General features: G+C 52.3%; 1 protein-coding gene across 7 annotated transcripts in view; it reads left to right on the forward strand.

The window, feature by feature from the left end:
* The first annotated feature begins 14,162 nt into the window (after positions 1 to 14,162).
* Ntrk3 (neurotrophic receptor tyrosine kinase 3) overlaps positions 14,163 to 18,767 on the forward strand; it is a 354,575-nt gene continuing 349,970 nt past the window's right edge. For 5 of the 7 annotated variants that reach the window (XM_057756147.1, XM_057756143.1, XM_057756144.1 and 2 more), the window contains exon 1: positions 14,163 to 15,021. In XM_057756147.1, the coding sequence (XP_057612130.1) occupies positions 14,774 to 15,021 (248 nt within the window). In that variant the 5' untranslated portion in view covers positions 14,163 to 14,773. The remainder of the gene's footprint in view (positions 15,022 to 18,767) is intronic. The other 2 variants (XM_057756141.1, XM_057756142.1) reach the window with 2 other exon arrangements.

Consider the following 18,767-nt stretch of genomic DNA (forward strand, 5'->3'; position numbering starts at 1 on the left):
AGTTCTGGAAGGTCTAGACTATAGAAGGCAGAGAGGCTGGCAGGAGAACCCGGGATGAGCGAGTACTTGCCAAGGACATGAGAGAGCCTGAGCTCTGTCAGAGGTGGGACTCTGGGAAGTGGCAGCTGTGGGACCCTAGGACAAAGACGTATGAAGGTGAGGACAGAGGGGAGAGGCTAGGCCCCAGGTATTTTGCACAAGGGTTAGTCTATTGGCAGCGAAGACTGTTAAAGGGAGTAAATCTGGATCCTGGAAAGTTCTGGCATGGGCACTAGGGCTCAGGATGGGAGTCTGAGTGGTTTTAAAGCAGGAGGAAGTCAGGGATTCCAGCCACGTTTTGACAAAATGTCAGTCCCCAGGACATCTACCTCTTGCTGTCATTTCTTTTCTTCTTCACCCCTCAGAACAGCCTTGTCCTTTCCACACCTGGAAGAGGCAGCCCGGCTTGGCCCAAGAGAGGCTCTAGCCATTGGCTCCCCTCCACTTCCAGGCTGGGAGCAGCTGAGCACCAGGCCAGGGCCAAGGTTGGAGTTGGCTGTTTTATTCTCCATTTGGGAAAGAGTCCATAGCCATAGAGCAGAAAGTTCATTCTGGCATCTTGGCCCAGGAGGAGCATCTCCCAGGTCCTCCTGCATCCTCCTCTCCACTTGACTGGATCTTTCTTCCTCATGCTCCTCCATGCCTGTCTCTCCTCTCTATTCTTCCTTGGCATCACCCATCATTCTTTCTGTTTCTCATCTCTCTTTCTCATCCTCATCCTCATTGTTCTCTCTCTCTCTATCTCTCTCTCTTTCTCTCTCTCTCCTGCCTGGACAATGAGCCTCAGGTATCTGAGATTACAAGCTTGATTTATCATGTCTAGCTTTTTTTTAATATGGGTTCTGGGGATCAAACTTAGGACTCCATCGCATATGGCAAACACTCTGCCTTCTGGACCATCTCCCCATCCCTCTACTTGCTCTTTAAACTTGACACCAGAGGTTCTTCTCTCCTCCCCTTGCCACTGGTGGATCCTGTTGCTCCAAGGCCATCTTTGAGGTGGAACTTTGAGATCCAACAGACCCTTCTTGCTGTGTAACCTCAAACAAGCAGCTAAACCTCTCCAAGTATCTTGTTCTCCATCTAGGAAAGATGGGTGACAATAGAGGCCTCGCCACACAGGAACTGGACCGAGTTGTTCTTGTCCTGAGCTGTCCGTGCTTTTACTCCCTCTCAGTTGTGAGTGAAAGGAAGGTCTCTGGGTCTTCTGAGGAGGCCGAGAGCTTTGACTAGGAAGGGGTGGGTGGCTTAGTGGTGTGATGCTCCTTGTTTTGCCTCCTTGAATGCCGCTAGCTTTTCATATTGCTCCTGTGTCTTCCTTCCAGAACAAGAAGGGCATAAATCAGGAACTGTCAGCCCTCATTTCCATCCTCTCTGGGCAGCCGTCCCGCCCCAGCCAGGCTTCACGCCTGTCTACAGAAGACAGGCTCTGTAAAGCCAAGGTGGTTGATGGATTGGACTGATGGGAGCTGCACAGCTGTGTGAGAAAGGGCCAGCATTTGCTATGGCGCCTATGTGTGGCCATCTTTGTCCTCCCTGGTCAACCTGGCCATGGGTTTGAAACGGAGACTAGCAGATAGGTGGATGGGTCTAGGGTTTCTTCCTACGATGGTAGCCTTCCAGGTTGGACTACACACAATGGGGGCTGCTCCTTGTCTTCTTTCTGTGGGCTTACAGGAAACAAAGCTGGCGGTAAGAGAGTCAGCAGGGAAACCAAGTCAGGAGGAAGGCAACGTAGTCCTTCATTGTAGCCATTGCCTGGCAAACCTGAGTATCTCAGAAGGGCGTAACCTTCAAAGGCCCCCAGCTTAATCCTGAGTATTTAATTAGTTATAGACAGGTTCTTACATTTTAGCTTACGCCAGCCCAGAGCTCACTATGTAACCCAGGTTAGCCTCAGCTCCCCTAGGGCTCCAAGTGGTTTACTGGAATGAGCTAACACTTCCAGCTAAAGCTGGCTATGTTACAGTTAAGAAAAATGCCAACCATATGTGAGCAGACTTAGTTACCAAGGCCTTAACCCGAGGTGGCTGGCAAAGGATGAGGAGCCTAGTGGATGAAGGAATTAATGAATGAATGAATGAATGAAGAAGGCTACAACCCTCTGTTGTAGCTGTTCTCAGTGACAAGTCTCTCCGTTCCATGTCAAAGGCGCTGGCCTTCTGGTCTTCCATGCTGAGTCAGTAGACCCAACCAGATTTTTGAACAGGGTCTTATGTTGGCCTAGAACTCACTATGTGGTTGAGGAAGATCTTGAGGTTGATCCTCCAGCCTCTGTCACCCAAGTGCAAGGACTGCAGGGATTACAGGGAAGTGCCACCACTCCTGATTTGTGCAGTGCAGGTTTGAACCTAGGGTCTCATGCATGCCTGGCAGGTACTGCACTGACTGAGGCGTGTTCCTAGCCCTTTGGTCTCAATTCTGCTTGGCCCTCGTAGTTGCCTGGCATGTTACAGGAAAGGATGCTCCCTTTCCACCCTCACTGGATCCTTCTGAGAGGGGAGATGCTGAAACTGAAAGAATGGCCCCATCCTGCCTCAGTATAACTCCGGAGTCAGCTGGAGGGAAACGGAAGGTTTTTCTGCCCATTGGTCCCCAGCACGCAGTCAGCAAATTGGCCATCCTTAGGAAAGGTCAGCTGAATCAGCCCCTCCCCTCCCCCAAAAACGTGCTTGGTATTTTTAGAAGCCTTTCAAACTCCTGAGCTCAGCAGGGCACACTCCGAACCTTTGCCCATCCAACCCTGCCCCGCCTCAACCCAGATCAGCCTGACCCAAGCCAGGCCAGTCCCTGCCCAGTTCAGCCTAGACAAACTTTCTCACAGTTCAGACAAGTTGGTGGAGCCAGCTGTGTCAGAAGAGAAGCACAGTCCAGAGAGGCCAGGTGGGCAAAACCTGGCCTCCTTTTGACAGTACCATATGACCCAAGTTCTCATCTAGCTCACGGCTTAGCTTATCACCTGGCCCTGAGAAATCCCCGCCCTCCCCACATTTTTCCCATTTGTGCAGTGGATCAGTCGTACCTGCAGAACCATTTATAAGAGAAGCAGGCTAAGTAAAATTCAATCAACAGTCAAAAGTGCTGTACTCTGCTGAATTCTGGGCAAATTCTTGTAAAGCTTGGGTGAGGTCGTGGTGGAGAATTTTGTGTTCCTTGGAAAGAGATACTTAGAGAGATGATGTCATAGAAATCTGCCGTGTAATGTGGCTGCTTTTACAAAAGGTGGCTTTCCATTTGAGGAGGGAGGTTATGTGGCCTGGGAGGAACTGGAAGGGCTGGGGACACGAGGTTCTAAACACTCTAGCTAGGCTCTGCTACATCTCTCTTTTATTAGGTAGGAGGCTTCAGCTCGGGTTCTCCCTAGCTGGCCTTCAGGACATCACTTAGTCATCTTGGGCCTAATTTCTTGCCTATAAACATAACAGGGATGGAGAAGGAGAAGTTTGAACTGAACACACGCTGAAATCCATCGGTTTCCACTGAGGAATTTGTGGCAGTTCCCCAGAGTTCTTCAAAGGTGTCAGAATCCTTAACGTGGCTTACAACTTTCGGGGATCCCACTTTGTCCCATGAAGAGGTTTCAGAGCACAACGTTAGATCAAAACATAGATGCTCATATTGTGCAGTGGAGGGAAACACTTCTATACACCTAAAAAACGAAACATGAAGCTTTAAAGATGTTCCATGCCTTCTGCAGCCCCTCCCTAACCCCTATGTCCTTTCCAACCCATGGAGACTTCTGGTTGGAACAGTCTGAGAACCATAGGGTTCAAGTAATCTCTAAGGCCTCTGAATTGTTACTGTTGTGTAGTTATGAGATCTGTAATATTAAAATTCCCATTATTTTTGATATGTGTGTGGGCAGGTGGGGCTTGTAATAAACTGACCTCTTAGAAAGGTTTAATACTTTCTTGGCTCTTTTTGGAGTCTTGAGACTGGGAATACCAGTGCTTTGAAATTGAAAGAAAAGTGGAAGGTGAGGATGGAGACGAGAAAAGTGGGTGTCAAGGAAGTGGGGTTGGTATTTAAATGTTCTGTTCTGTAGTCCTTGTACCAATTAATGGGTTAAAATCACGGCTTCAAATCACGGCTTCTAATTCAGTCTGGCTCAGGGAAATGAGTTTTTCCTGACCCCGACAGACTTTCCTAAGCACGTTTTTGCCCCTTGTATTGGTTAATCGTCTTTCTGCTGTGATAAAATGCTTGGAAAAAAAGCAATTTAGGAAGGAACGAATGATTTATTTTGGTTCATGGATTGGGCTGATATTGTTCACAGTGGTAGGGAAGACATGGCTGTGGGCATGAGGTGGCTGCTCACACTGTGTCCACAACCAAGAAATGGAATATGACAAGGGTTCTTCTGACTTCCCCCTGTTCTGATTCTTGTTAATTCTGGATTTCCGGCCCATGGCATGGTGCTGCCCCAATTCAGGGTAGCTCTTTCCTCCTCAGTTAAATCTCTCTAGAAAAGCTTCTGCAGACATGCCCAGAGGCGTTTCATCTGGAAGATTCCCAACCCAGAGAAGCTGACAATGAAGACAATCGCACCTCGATGGTCACTGTCTTCACCCTGCATACCTCTTTTTTTTTTTTTTTGGTTTTTCGAGACAGGGTTTCTCTGTGGCTTTGGAGCCTGTCCTGGAACTGGAACTTGCTCTGTAGACCAGGCTGGTCTCGAACTCACAGAGATCCGCCTGCCTCTGCCTCCTGAGTGCTGGGATTAAAGGCGTGCGCCACCATCGCCCGGCTCCCTGCATGCCTCTTGCACACCTCTCTGCCTGCGTCTTCCTCCCTGACCTGCACCTACCAATGTACACCCAGCCCTCTGTGGGCACCCCTGCCCTTGTACACAGCCTCCTTCATACCTGTTCTCCCGTGTTCACCTGTCCGGTCCCGCTCTTCAGACTGCCCTATGACTGGAGGCTCCCAGCACTCTCAGGACATGCCCCATGGGGCCACAGGTGTTGCTTTCTCTCCCTCCCATATCTATATTCACCACCTTTCTGTCACTGCCCGTAGCCTCCCCCCACCCCCGCCGGGCTTCAAGCACACGCTTGTTCACCTCGAGTAAGATCAAAAATAAGCTCTCTCTGGAACCTGTTCAAAGGCTAATGCGCCTCCTCTCTTCATTATTGATTTGTTTATTACAGAGGCTCGGGTAGGATATTCGATGTGGTTGCCGTGCCAGGGCCACTTCAACAATCCTTGCCCTTCGCTGAGAGCAAGCTGGACCGCTGGAATCTTGGGAAGGACTTGCTGAGGCACTAAGGAAGACCCACCCATGGAAAATCTTTGGATTGGCTAGCTTGTGTTCCTGGCTGAAGCCTACACTGGCTCTGGTTCCATCTAGAGATCACAGCCACGTCACGTCTCCCCATCTCCCCTCATGCCTTTTCTTCCCTCTAACAATATACTTGCTGTGGGGGTACAGGACAGCACCCCTAAAAAGCAAGACTGTGTCCCTTTTCCTTCCTACCTCACTAGGGGGCAGTTTAATATAGGAAGTGATTCTACTGTCTAAAAAGACCAAGGCTACAGACTTCTCGGATGGCACACCAGCTGTGTGACTGTGGACAAGTGACTGGACCTCTCTGAATCCGCTTTATTATCCATAAAGCCAAGCATCTATGTGGATTCAGTGATGTCGTGCACATAAGAAGTAAAAGGAAATGTTGTGCACAGAGGTCTGACACTTCTTTGTGGTTATAATTGTCATCAAGTTCTTTGTCACCGTCGTCTCCATATCTGAGGCGTCAGGATCATAGGAATGACTTGTTATGGGCCAAGTCATCCCTGGACGACCCTGCTCTATACAACACAGCAGAGCAGTGAGCCCCAGGGAAACTATGAACTCTGCATGTGCATCAGTAGCTCTCTGCGGGCAGGGCTGTTTGGACATGCGCCTCCCTGTTCCTGTAGCTTTTGTCAAGGGAAACAGAGAAAAGTGTCTGTCAGAGGGCACCAGGACACTGGGGAAATACTCCTGGCCTGTCTTTCTTGAGTCCTGAGATTGATTTTGTTCTTGAGACCTGGGAGAGGGTATCCAAGAGGAGCATGCAGTATACCCAGCTCTGGAGTGTCACTCGGCTTCCACTTGTTGGATGAACCCATGGTGCCTGCAGAGTATGTTTCCAGGCTGGGTACCTATGACCTCCTTCTCAAACTATGCATCCACCAATGACCCTGGGAACTGGCCAGGCTTCAGCTAGAGCTCAGCAGGGCCGGTTCACACCTTCTCCAACGGCCACCTTCTCTCTCTTCCCCACCCCCATCCCGGAACTCCCTGGGCTGAGCTTTTTGTTCCCTGGTTCCCAGGCAGTGCAGCTGGCACTGTAGGCTGGGGAGGGGGTGGAGGACACAGCAGAAAGTCTGTGGGAGGGAGCTGTCTCTTAGATCCAAAGGCAAGCATGGCTGGAGCTGCCCCCTCCTCCCAATATGAAGCTTCCCCTAATTCCCACACTGGTGTCTCAGCAAATAAGGGTGATTACTCCCCCCATTTGCTCATGATAACTACTTAAATGTGTGTACGCGGCTCCTAGTAATTGTCAGAGCTGAGAGAAAATTAGAGCAGATTCGGTATGTTCATAGTTTTGAGTTCCAGACCTGTTGACGAATATCTGGTCTCTTTCTCTCTGAGCCGGAAGACCTTGGGTGTCATTTCCACAGTCCTCAGAGGGTGTGGATTCCTTTTCTGAGGTAGAGACAGAAGCCAGGATGGTTTACAGTTAGGAGAAAGGGCCTTTTGGGAATACCCTGGTTTGGGGGCCACACTAAGTAGGAGAAAGAAGGGGCGGGAGGGCTTTGATGAATGGGATTATTGAGTCGGGCTGATTATGTACCCTTTGTCCTGCAGCTTCTATACTACATTGCAGGAAAGTATCTGTTAATGGCAGCCAGGGCCTACTCATCAGGTGGGAAGGGGGCCAGGTCATCAGCCAGCAGGTTCAAGAGCTGGAGTCTGAACTGGATTTGCCTATGGCTCCACACAGGTTCCTCGGAAGAAAGAGGGGTGATGCTTTGTGTGAATGGAAGCCTTTTCCTTGGCTTTCCATGCCAGAGCAAGCATCTGGCAAAACAAATAGATTGGAAGTGGTTAAGTAGCAACATGCTAACAGAATGGGCAGAGGTCTTAGCTGTCCATGGGCTGTAAGCTGGGATTAACGATTGTAATGTGAGTAGTGCTGCTTGTTCCCAGGTTATTTTCCTGTGTTAGCATATTGATCGTTCTGATCATCGGTTCCCCCGTGTTACAGAGAGGGAAGTGTCAGATCAGAGAAGCAAAGTTGCGTGCTCAGGGTGACAAGGCCCAATATGTTCTCAACGCTAAATGAGAGGATTAGTACAGAGCTGGGCCCCGAAAGCCAAAAGCCAGTGTTCTATAGTCTAAGCCAAAGGCTCAGGGCCAGGTCAGGGGGAAGGTGTGATTCAGACTTCTCAGAGGGGAGCAGGTGCAGAGAAGGTCAGTTGTGGGAGGTGGTGATGGCAAAGCAGGAGCCCGGGAGCTAGGCAGCAGTGGGTAGGGTTGGCAGAGAAGCATAGCAGGGTACAGTGAGGGCCCCAGGAGCTGGGGAGGGTTCATTTGGGTGGCATGGCTCAGAAGAAAGCTTTGGCGGTTTGCAGGGATGAGGTCGCTGTGGTAGGGATGCTGTACCTGGGCTGTGACCCAGGACCAGCCAGGAAATGACCAAGAGCACTGTTCTGGAAGCTTCTCTTGTCAGCAGCTGAGCTGTCTGATTCCTGAAATCCCTTCATTTAGCCATGGGATTATCCCATTCTAGGATGGGAAAGAGATGAGGTCAAAACTTTCTACTTTTTCTCAGTTCCTAACTTCTCCCGTAGACCTACACAAGGCTCAGGAAATTGAAGTTTTCATTCCATCGTCCCCTTCCCAAATGTCCTTTCTGGGGATAACATCAACGTAAGCCCCGAAAAGACATAGGGAGTCACAGGTCTGGTCCCTCCTGATACTTAATGTCCAGAGGACTTAGACACAAAACCCTTACAGGTGTATGGAGAGACCGAGAAGTGTAGGGGTGCCGAGCAATTGTCCACCTACACACACCTGCAGAATTCCCTAGCTGTCCTCGGCACTGCTTTGAGGTGGTTGGCCAATCAGGACAGAGACTTTGGCAAGATTGTGAACCCCAGCAAACTTACATTTTCAAGTCTGGAATAGAAGGATTATTCCTTCAGGGATCAGGAGGGCACCCAGACTTTTATTTTTTCCCCTTGCCAGTATGGGCTCCCTCCTCTGAAGAGTGAAGGTTTTTTACCACTGGATGCCCTTGAATTGGATCAATGAGGGGGTTAATTGCTGACTGCTTCTAGGAGAGCAGCAAGTCTATGGTAGAGAATGGGTGTGGGTGCACCCTGGAGGCTGGGTGTAGTCCCCCGAGCCTCTTTATTCCCACCATTTCCATATGGCAGAGACTTGCCATAGCCTCTTCTGGGAATCTCACTTCTTTGGCTTTTGATTTTACTTCTTGAGAAACAGAACACTAAGTGGGAGTGGCTTCTTTCCTGCCCCACCCACCAGCTTCATCAGTCCACCTGTTGCTGTCTATGTAAGCATTTCCTTTTCTGTTGGGGCGGGATCTAGCCCTACCACGATGAAACCCCGGCTGGTGGCAGCTACTCTCATGGGCAGCCCCTCATCGCTCTGCTGCACTGAATTCTCAGTCTCATCCAGCTGCTCCCAGTTTCTAGTGACTCAGCAAGGGGTGTAAGCCCCCTCCCTTACTCAGATAGAGCTATGAAGAGGTGACAGCTGGCATGGGACAGGATGAAGGCATTGGAGATGTAACCCTGTGTTCTGTGCCTACTTCCCTAGGGACCCAGGACTTGCCAGATGCCCTCTGGTGGCATACAATTTTGTGGTTTAGGAGGAGAGTTGCAGGCCATCATGGGTGTTGCCAGCATCTTACAGGGCTGGAAGTGGAGTTTCACAGGCTTGCCAAGAACTTCTGTGCCACCATAAGTGAGATGAGCTTTGGGGAGGCGATGGGTGCCACCATCAATGGGTCACAGCTACCAAAGCTTCTGGACTGATGGAGTACAGTTCGTAGGACCTCACAAAGGGCCATGCCAAAGCCAGCATAGGGCACTGTAAGGCAGGCGCTGTTCAAGGATCCTTATTACATTATCTCATGACCACCTTGTGAGTTAAAGACTGTTACAGAAGTGGAAATTGAGGCATAGAGCCTCTGGCCCAGGCACTTGTGGGAGGTAAGCTCTATTCGCACTCAGTGACATGATGCTATAGATTTTCACTAATTGGGTCCCCAGAGTTGGATCTCTTGAAGCCTGTGGGACTTAAAGTCATTGAAGGACTTGGATGCCTTGCCACATTCAGAGATCTGGAAAGCTGTGGGGAAGATCTAGAAAATGTGATTTTTGAAGTATAGGGAAAACTGAGGCACTCTGCTCAGCTAAGAGACAGCAGGGAGGCAGTCAGCCCTGTGTCTTGTATAAAAAAAAAACGGTGGGTTCAGCATCAGTACCTGAACAGAAGCTATAGAGAGGCTGGCTTCATTAAAATGAAGACCATCCAAGGAACACGGGTGCTTGAAACCAAGTGGGATGTGAGATATTAGGTGATACTGAACTTCCTATCCCTGAGGATGTCGGAGCCAAGCAGGGGTGGTCTGCGATCGGGAATATGCTGCTGAGGAAATTCCTGTACCGAGTGGAATGGCTTAGGGTGATGTGGGACGTCTGTTTCAGCCAAGATAGGCTGTTGGTCTGATCTTCAGGGTGGGTAGATTAGCTGTGTGGGCTCACCCAGATTTCAGTAGGAGAATCTTGAAACCTATTGAGGATTCTTCTGTAATGGAGAGGAACAAGAGACAAGGGCACTCCCCACCTGATTGGCAGGTAGCTCCAACCTCACAGTAGATGTCTGTCCAAGATCTTGGAACTTGAAGCAGTGTCCTGTGCTTAAATTTTTCTGCTCTGTGGGGGTGACTCTGATGCTCGATTTATCCACTTCCACGGGTTTCTCTTTAACATCCTGGCTCACTGAAATTCTTCCCTTGGCCTCTGACCTTAAGGATAGCATGGCACGTTCTTAACCTCCACCCAGGCCTCTTGCACTGGCATCTCAAGCTGCCTCTTCTTCTGGCACAAGATGAGCCCAGTTACTTCCACACAGCTCGTTGGAACAGCAAGTTCTTCAGAGTCCCGCCTCCCACTGTCTTCCCAGGTGCTTCTCGTGAAGGGACTCTGGCCAGCTCACAGTTGCCACTCAAGACCACAGCTCCTTTCCCAGCTCCCACTTAGAAACGAGGTCCTAAATCTGCCCAAGCTAGAAAGTTACGCAGCAACGCTCCCCGATGCAGACTGATGTTGTAGGAGTGAGACGTGGTGGGTGGATCCACAGTACACAGGGTCTGAGCTGCATCCCAGAAACAGGGCCGCTGACCCAGAAGTGTGGGCTCATTAGAAAGGGTGAAAAGGGGTGACCAGGAGGGCGTAGGTTCTGCACTGGGTGGAAGACCAGGAGAGCAGTGGTTGCTGGGGTCAGCACGCCATCTCTTTTGCTTCCCAGATTTCCACTCCCTTCCCAGGTTGCAGGGATTTTGAGACACTGTGCATCCCTCCTTGGCTGTCAAGCAGAAGTCCCAGGCATTCACACATCTGAGGTAGTTTCCTTAAGACAGAGCCTTGGGTTTGATTTCTCCAGCCACACGGAAAGCAGAGCCGCTGTGCCCCGCTAGGCAGTCCTGTCTGGCCTGTGTGTTTGAAGGCTTCCTTGGCGCTGTTGGGAGCCCTTGCCATCTTCTTTAAGCCCTTGCATCTGTTTCGATGTAAAACCTTTCTAGAGCTTTGAATTCTGCACAGGGAAACAAACAAACAAACTTTCTTCCTTCTTGTCTCTTCTTGGTCAGCGGCGTGTGTGTGGGGGGGTGCACTGGTGAGCTTCCTCATTTAGGAAACTCCATCTGGCAGCAGAGAAGATGGGGACAGATTAGCCTGATTGTCTGGATGCTGAGATGAGTCATATCTCCAAGACACAGAGGCCACACACTGGGAATTCAGTTTGATATGACAAGTCATCCTTCCTTGTCAACCGGGACATTTTTAGCAAGATGATAAGATACTCCAAATGCTCTGGATACCTGTTGGCTGAGAGGTGGGGTCTATGCCAGATGTCCTATTCCCTCGCCCAACTCTCGCTTTCTTTGCCTGGTTTTCTGTGGGCTGTCAGGGCTGCAATGGCAATGAAAGTTCAAAGGTCTCTGTGTGTACATGTTTCGGTGCGTGTACAAGTGTGTACGTGCATGTAGAGTCCAGAAATTGACGTCTCACCCTTTCCTCGATTGCTCCCTACCTTATTTTTTTGAGACAGGGTCTCTCTGAATCTTGCTGGCTTTCATTTGCCAGAGATCTCTTGTCTCTACCCTCTCCAGCGGTGCTAAATCCATTTTTTTTTTTTTAAAATATAGATGCTGAGTCTTCATGCTTGTGTGGTCAGCACTTTATTGATGAGAGCCATCTCGCCAGCCCCAAAGTTCTGTTTTTGCAAGCAACCGAGATACTCAGCTCATTTTATTCTGCCTGGATGCTACTGCGAGCCCACAAGCAATCCCTCTTCCTTTCCAGTGCCCCTTCACCCAAGGTGCATGTAGAAGCAGAGACGATTCAAGCTGGAGGGGCTCTGAAGCCGCCCCTCCCATGCCTGTCAATCACGTGGGGAACTTCTTTAAATGTTTCCTTTACAAAGTCTCTGGTGTGACTCAAGGAGCTGTATTGTCACAAGCTTTCAGGGACCGTGGATGCCACCAGTTAGAGGAGAGCAAAGATTCGGTTCAATGTGGTTATTTCATGGGTGTGGAAGCTGAGGCTCAGAGTGTAAGAACATTTGTCCAGGGTCATAAGTAGAACCCTGTTCTTCCCACTTGCGGTCCATCTACATGAAAAGGAGCCTTCTTTATTTTAAGCATTACTTCCTGAGCAGGCTCAAAGCTCTTGCAAGACTCTAACACCCTACCTCAATCTTACCCACTGTCAAGAAGGAAAGACCTCTTGTCCCATCCGGGTCCCTTACTTCACAGCCTGAATCTTCCATTTCTGATGAGGGTTCTAAAGTGACTTATTCTTTTCAGAAAGTGTTAGAATATCATCTTTGTCTTAAGAAAAAAAAAACACATCAAAAAACGGGCAGGGCACACTTTAAGATACAACCATGTTTTGCTCCACACTAGAACTGTTAAACCCACTTGGCAGTTGCTACTCTGTCGGCCTTGGGTGTTCTGAGAAATGTTCCAGGGTCTTCCTCTTCTGCTGTGTTCCCATAGGGGCCACGCTCCAGTGTGTTGGCTACCCCTTAGTCTCTGTGCTTCCCAGAGAACCCCAAAGTCACTCAGAATGGCACTTGAAGTGTCAGGGAGATTCCCAGTGGACAAGGACACCAGGGACTGGCCTGGGGCCAGTAGGAATTGGTTTGAGAGTCTAAGGCTGTCTCCACTCTGTCCCCTCCTGCTGGCGGGAGGGCAAAATGCCATTCTGGGGACAAGGCCATCATGGCGACAGGGTGTAAAAGTCTCTTTGAGGCCAAAGGAAGGCAGAATGTAATGGGAAGTCGGGAAACTGCCTTTTATAGACATGTTCTTTTCTTCCCCCCCTTTCATCCAAGTTTACTCCCTGCAAAAAGTGCCAAGGCAAGACATCGGGTCTGTCGGCCGGGGGTACCAGGGGCAGGCTGGTGGCACCGCAATACCCCTTCCCCCATCTTGCCTGCAAGTTGCATGACCTGCATCGGAATCCACAGGGGGGCGGGGGAGAATCCTTTCAGATCCTGGATGCGGTTGAATTCAATGCATTTTGCTTCCTCGCCTGCCCTCACCCAAGCTTGGGGAGGAGAGCGCCGCTTTCTTCTGCGTGTGAATGCTGTAGTGTGTCTGCCTGCTCGGACTCCCCTAACCCTTTCTTCTCCTTTCCCACAGCCAAATCTCAGACTTTCTCAGGAAACAGCTCCCGTTTGACATATTTATATTTTATTTTTATTTTAAAAAACCTATCAAGACTAAAAGCGTGGAATATACTTCTCTCCTGACCGGGTCTAAACTTGCCTCGAAGGAAGGCTGCACCTGTTTTGCGCCCCTACCAGGAAGGGGTGTTTGGGGGGGGAGGGAAAGAGGGAGGTTCTGCGCCCCCCAAATCCGGAGAAAGCAGCCCTCCCGCCCCCTCACCCGGCTGCCAGCTCAGCGCACCCGAGGGCTGAGCCTAAGAAGCCGACCTCTGACGGTGCTGGCGTGGCGCTTGCCAAAAAATGCCCTTTGCATCTCAATTTCCCGACCGTTTCTTTCGCTTGTGTCGCTCGCCCAGGGCCACCTCGGTTCTCCAGCGCAGTCTTGCAGGCACTCCTTTCCCCTCCATTCCTTCTTTCTCTGCTCCCTGCTTGCCCAAGGCGGAACCCAAAAGGCACCGCCAAGAAGGAGCAGTGGGCATGGGGGCACCCAGCGTGCCAGGTCCCGCAGTCCCCTCCCAAGCCAAGCCCAGCTCCCGGGACTCTCGATTACCCAAATGAGTGTCATTCAGGTCTAGGCACATCTGTGGCCGGCGTCCCTGGCTGCCTCTCTCGGGTTCCTGTGCGCTCCTGTTCCCCGTCACTGTCCGCGAGCCTGTGCCCCTCACCCAGGCTGGGGAGCACCCCGGGTCACCTCGGCCGCGCTCCTTTCACTTCCTCCCGCGGAGGAGATTGCAGCAAAACCGGGCAGCACAAGGGCCAAAAAGTGGAAGGGAGAACGCCTTTCGTGTCGCGCATCCAGCTTGCCAACTCTCCCTCCCCAGCGCCGACCCTCGGAATCCCAACTGCAACTTTTTTCCTTCCGTCTTGGTTTCCCCTCGGCTGCGGCGAGCGGTCGTGGGGCCGCTAGGCGTGGGGCGGGCGGGCAGCGGCGCGGCTACGGGTGGCGGTACCGGCGAGAACCGAGAGCCGGCGAGTGGGTGGGTGGGTGGGGAAGCTGGAGGGAGAGGACGGGCGGGGAGAGAAAGGGGTGTGGGGAGGGGAGGGAGGGGGAGATTCCGCTCTCCTGCCTCTCCCAGCCCGGGCGGGGGGCGGGGGGAGGAGGCCGCGACGAGGGAGGGGAGGAGGGAGGGGAAGAGGGAGGGAGGGAGCCGAGGAAGACGCTCGGATAACCCGTGCGTTTCGTAAGGCTCGGAGCACTTGTACATTTCTGCAGGCGCGTAGCGAGCCATTCGCGGCGGCTGCTGCAGCTCTGACTGCATCTTCCTCCTCCTCCTTCCTCCAGCTCCACGCGTGTGTATGTGAGTGTGTGCGAGTGTGTTTTGCAGGTGTGCCCGTTTTAATTCTGCCCAGGAGGTGGGACTTGGTGACTTTAGCACCATTTTTTCTCTTTTATTATTATTATTTTTTGCCTTCCCACCGACTGCTGTTGCAACCCTGCAAAGTATCGGAGTCGGAGAGTGCGCCTCGTTTCCAGAGCTCCTGGACCCCGCAAGCCGGCGAGCGCCGAGCCGGCCACCATGCCCGGCAGACCGCGCCACTAGGCGCTCCCCGCGGCTCCCACCCGGCGGCGGCGGCGGCCGCGATGGTTTCCGACGCTGAAGGATTTTGCATCTGATCGCTCGGCGTTTCAAAGGCAGAGGCCTCCCTCCCCCTTCCCCCTCCCTTGCCGTCTTTGTTTCCTTCCCCCCCTGCTCTCCCCACTCCCCCCACCCCACCCCCCTCTCCTCTCCTCCTCCTCCTCTTTTTTAGAAGCAGCGATCGGAGATGGATGTCTCTCTTTGCCCAGCCAAGTGTAGTTTCTGGCGGATTTTCTTGCTGGGAAGCGTCTGGCTGGACTATGTGGGCTCGGTGCTGGCTTGCCCTGCAAATTGTGTCTGCAGCAAGACTGAGATCAATTGCCGGCGGCCGGACGATGGGAACCTCTTTCCCCTCCTGGAAGGGCAGGATTCAGGCAACAGCAATGGGAACACCAGCATCAACATCACGGACATCTCAAGGAATATCACTTCCATGTAAGTCAGGCGGCCGCTGCCCAACCCGCCCCCCCTCCACTCCACGCCCCAGCTCCGCGTCTCCCTCTTGCCCGCCCGCGGCCCGGGAACCGGCCCTGCGCTCCCCGGCTCGCCTCTGCTCGCAGCCTGCCGGGCGCGCGTCAGGCTCGCCCTGGCTCGGGAGATGCTATAGGGCTGCGTGTTCCAGGTGACTCCTGCCCTAGCCAGGCGTGATCGGATGATGCTGGTGGGTACCTCTCCCTGGAGAGGACCCTTCCGGGCGGAGGGCACCCGGGGCCCAGCTCCTGTCCCTGTCTCCACCCTCTTGCCGGCTCGTTTCGAGGGTGCGAATTGGGTTCTTTGCCCCCCACTAAATAGCAACAGTTTGGCCACGCTCAAGTGGTATAAAGTAGAAGGCGGCTCGGTTTCCTGACAGGCGGTGGCGGATAGCGGCGGCAGAGGCAATGCTTAGCTGAGAAGGGAAGGTGACAGATAGGGACTGCTTGGGAATCAGTTGAGATTTTTTTTTTAACTCTTTCCTTTTGGAGACAGCAAAACGTGCCAATAAGTAAACAAGTTGGGAGCTTGCTGCTCCCGAGGAGACTTCGGACGTGTTCAGGCCGTCATGGACGCCTACCTCTTTGCTTTTCCTTTCCCCCACGCCGCCCTCTCAACCCCATTTTGGGCATTTCCGAGATATCCCCCCCCCTTTCCCACCCTCATCTGCATCTGAGCGCCTACAGACCCTTTCCTGGCTTGGGCTTCTTTAACTGCCCAGGATAATTTTGAGTCAGGCTGCTGGAGGGAGAAGAGAGGAGGACCCGTGTTTTGGGAAGGAGATTCCTTCTACAATTCTGCGATTCTGTTTATTTCAAAAATTGAACTCTGCTTGGCGTTTGCCTGCTTTGCCCCGTCTGAGTGGGACCTGCGGTGGTGGCAGTGGTGGCCTGCTCTTTTCTTGTTGTTGTGCGTCTTTGGTAGGGATAGGGACCAGAGGCCTGGGAGGGAGAGAAAGGAAGAGCTCAGGCAGCCTGAGCCGGCATAGCCTTTCTTTCATCCCTCAGCCAGGTGACCACCACCCCTCCTACCCTGCTGCCGCCCCCCCCACACCCCCAAGGGAGTGAATGCCCCTGGGATGTTCAGAGGATACCTCATTGCTTTTTGTCCCAGGGCTTCCAAAGGATGGGTAGAAAGGTGGCCAGGCTCTGGGGGAGGCATTCAGGATAGATCTTTTCCTTGGGGACAGACTGGAGCAAGAAGGGACTCAGTGTGCTATGGACACTGCCTGCTCGGTGTTCACCTTCTCTTTGCTCCAGCCATTGCCTCAGGGCTACAAAGCCGGAAGAAATTGCAGTCCTTGCCCTCTCCAGAGCCCACCAGCCTTCTTGGTTCTTGCAGCTTACACTTTGAGGGAAATGGGCAGCCCAGGAGATGTCCCTGACTCCTGGTCCACGGGACAAGCCTGACCCATATCTTAGCTCTACTACTCACTCCTTACCATCTCCAGCCTGGCCGAGGGTGACCAGATAGACAACCAAGGGGGAAGGGGAAGGGAGAAGAGGAAAAGGAAAAAGCCTCTTCCCCCTTACAGGCCACAGTGCCCATCCAGTAAATCTGAGGATGCCTGGGGCAAGGTCTGGAGGGGGCTTGTCAGGAAAGCTGGTACCTGGATGTGCACCCTCTGGGGGGCCCCTGGGTGGAGGGATGGACGGAACAAGCTTAGTGGCTTCTGCTCTGGAGCTGGGCTTGGAGAATTTCAGGTGATTGGCTGTGCCAAGGGTTGGAGAGTTTGGGAGTAGGTGAGCTGTGTCTGCTTGTTCTCTGCTCCATGGCTGTGCAAATCCCAGGGAACCCTCAGGGAGGCAGGGTTGATCACAATCACATAGGCTCTTTTTGGTCACACAGAGATGTCACACCTCTAAGAAAGGAGGCTTGGGGAAGCAGTTCTGCAGGGAAGAGTAGGACTGGTCTTTCCTGGAGACATTGTTGGGAGAAGGGGACACAGGTGGCCTCTTGCTCCCCTTGGGCATTAGAGGACCCCAGGAAAGTGCCAGTGGCAATATGAGCAGGGAGTGGATCAGGAGCCCCTTGGCGTGTGCTGGACTCTCCTAAATCCGCCTGACACCACAGAGTAAGTGGTGGGGAGGTCAGAGGTCAGGGGTTGGATGACCCCTTCTCACCCCATCTTTCCCCCAGTGTCCTATTACGTGTGTGTCTGGTATTGACTAAAATTCAAGGGCCCAGACTCCCAGTCCGGAGGAAGAGAATCTCAAGATGGGAGGGGAGTCCTTCTCATCCAGGGACGAACGTGCCCTCATTCCCAGCGTACCCCTTTAGAAATGGAAGATTAAGAGAAAAGGGAGCCTTTCCCAGGCCTAGCATCTGATTCTAGTATTGAACACTGGTCTGTCCAACATCCCAGGCTCCCCACCTGGAAGGGGTGGGTGCTCGAAGGCAAAGAGAAACACAGGGCAAGGGAGGGCCCAGCCTTCGTGTGGCCTGGGAAGGTGCCCTTCAGCTATGTTTCTAGACGTATAGGGTCAGGAAGGGTATGGCCTGTTAGCCTGGAGCTCTGGGTGATGACATGCAGCTGGACAAATTCTGCGCACGGACAGACAGTTTCTCAGGCTGTTCTAAAGTATCCTCAGATAGTGAACTCTGAGTGGAGTTTTTAGACAGACAAGGTTTGTTTCCTCGTAGCCCCAATTCTCTTGAGGTGCCAGTTGTGGTGACTCTATCCATCCAGAGCTTTGAGTGGAAGAAACCTTACCCTCTTGACAACCCTGTTAATATGAGGGGGAAATGAGCCGCGAGACGTCGGGGAAGAAGTGTGGGTCTTGCTTCCGTTCATAGTCCAGCTGCTCCAAAGGACCCCCCCCTCCCAGTTCCCTTCCTCCCTTCGGTTCCATTTCTGTTCCAAAGGGCAGCCTTTGTGTTACAGTAGCTCTTAATACACCGTAGACTCATCCAGAAGGGTCCATGGTCAGCCACACCCTACTAGGCTGTGACGACACAAAGGCCGGAGGGTAGTGGCCAAGATGGTGGCTGCCTGAGACTGCCTCCTTAGGCCAGGCCTACAGGGTTGCGTTGGTCTGGGATAGTGTGTCCTTTGAGTGGTTGGGATGAAGATGGAGGTAGAGAGAGTACCATCGCTGGGGCAGATGTTCTTGAGATGGGTTGCCTGGATTTGCAAAGACCATGTACTGGTGGCTGGGCTCTGAGCCGCCATTTGTATATTCACCTGAACTGCCGCAGGGTTGCAGGTGTTTGGCAGGTTATTAAGTTCTGTATTTCCCGTTCCCTTGGAAAACTCTCTGCTGACCGAAGGGTCATCTGGGGCCTCGGTTCGTAGGGTCATCTGGGGCCTCGGTTCGCTAGGCTCCTCCGTTCTAAGGACTGAGGTGGGTGACCCAGTCCAGACAAAAGCCAGTCAGAACTGGAATCCTAGTTAAAGTATGAGCCCTAATGGCTCCAAGGCCCCGGTACTTAGACAAAGTGTTCAGAGCCCCAGGATTGGGGTTAAGCCTGAGAGAGATAGACGGAGTTGAAGCAGGCCTTGGAGGTGTGAGTTGAAAGGGAAGAGGTTATACCCTGGATAGAGTGATTGCCAGGAAGGTAGCTGGAGCCCTGGACTTCTTTGGTGGCAGAATTTCATATAGCGGTCAGGTTGTTGGTGGGCATCAGCATCCCTCGTGACCTAGAATCAAGTTCAAGTATGCCCAGGTTGCTAAACTCTCATAGTACCCCTGGGGCCAAGGACATCAGCT

This window comes from Chionomys nivalis, chromosome 23 (assembly GCF_950005125.1).
Source record: "Chionomys nivalis chromosome 23, mChiNiv1.1, whole genome shotgun sequence".
Classification (NCBI taxonomy): domain Eukaryota; kingdom Metazoa; phylum Chordata; class Mammalia; order Rodentia; family Cricetidae; genus Chionomys; species Chionomys nivalis.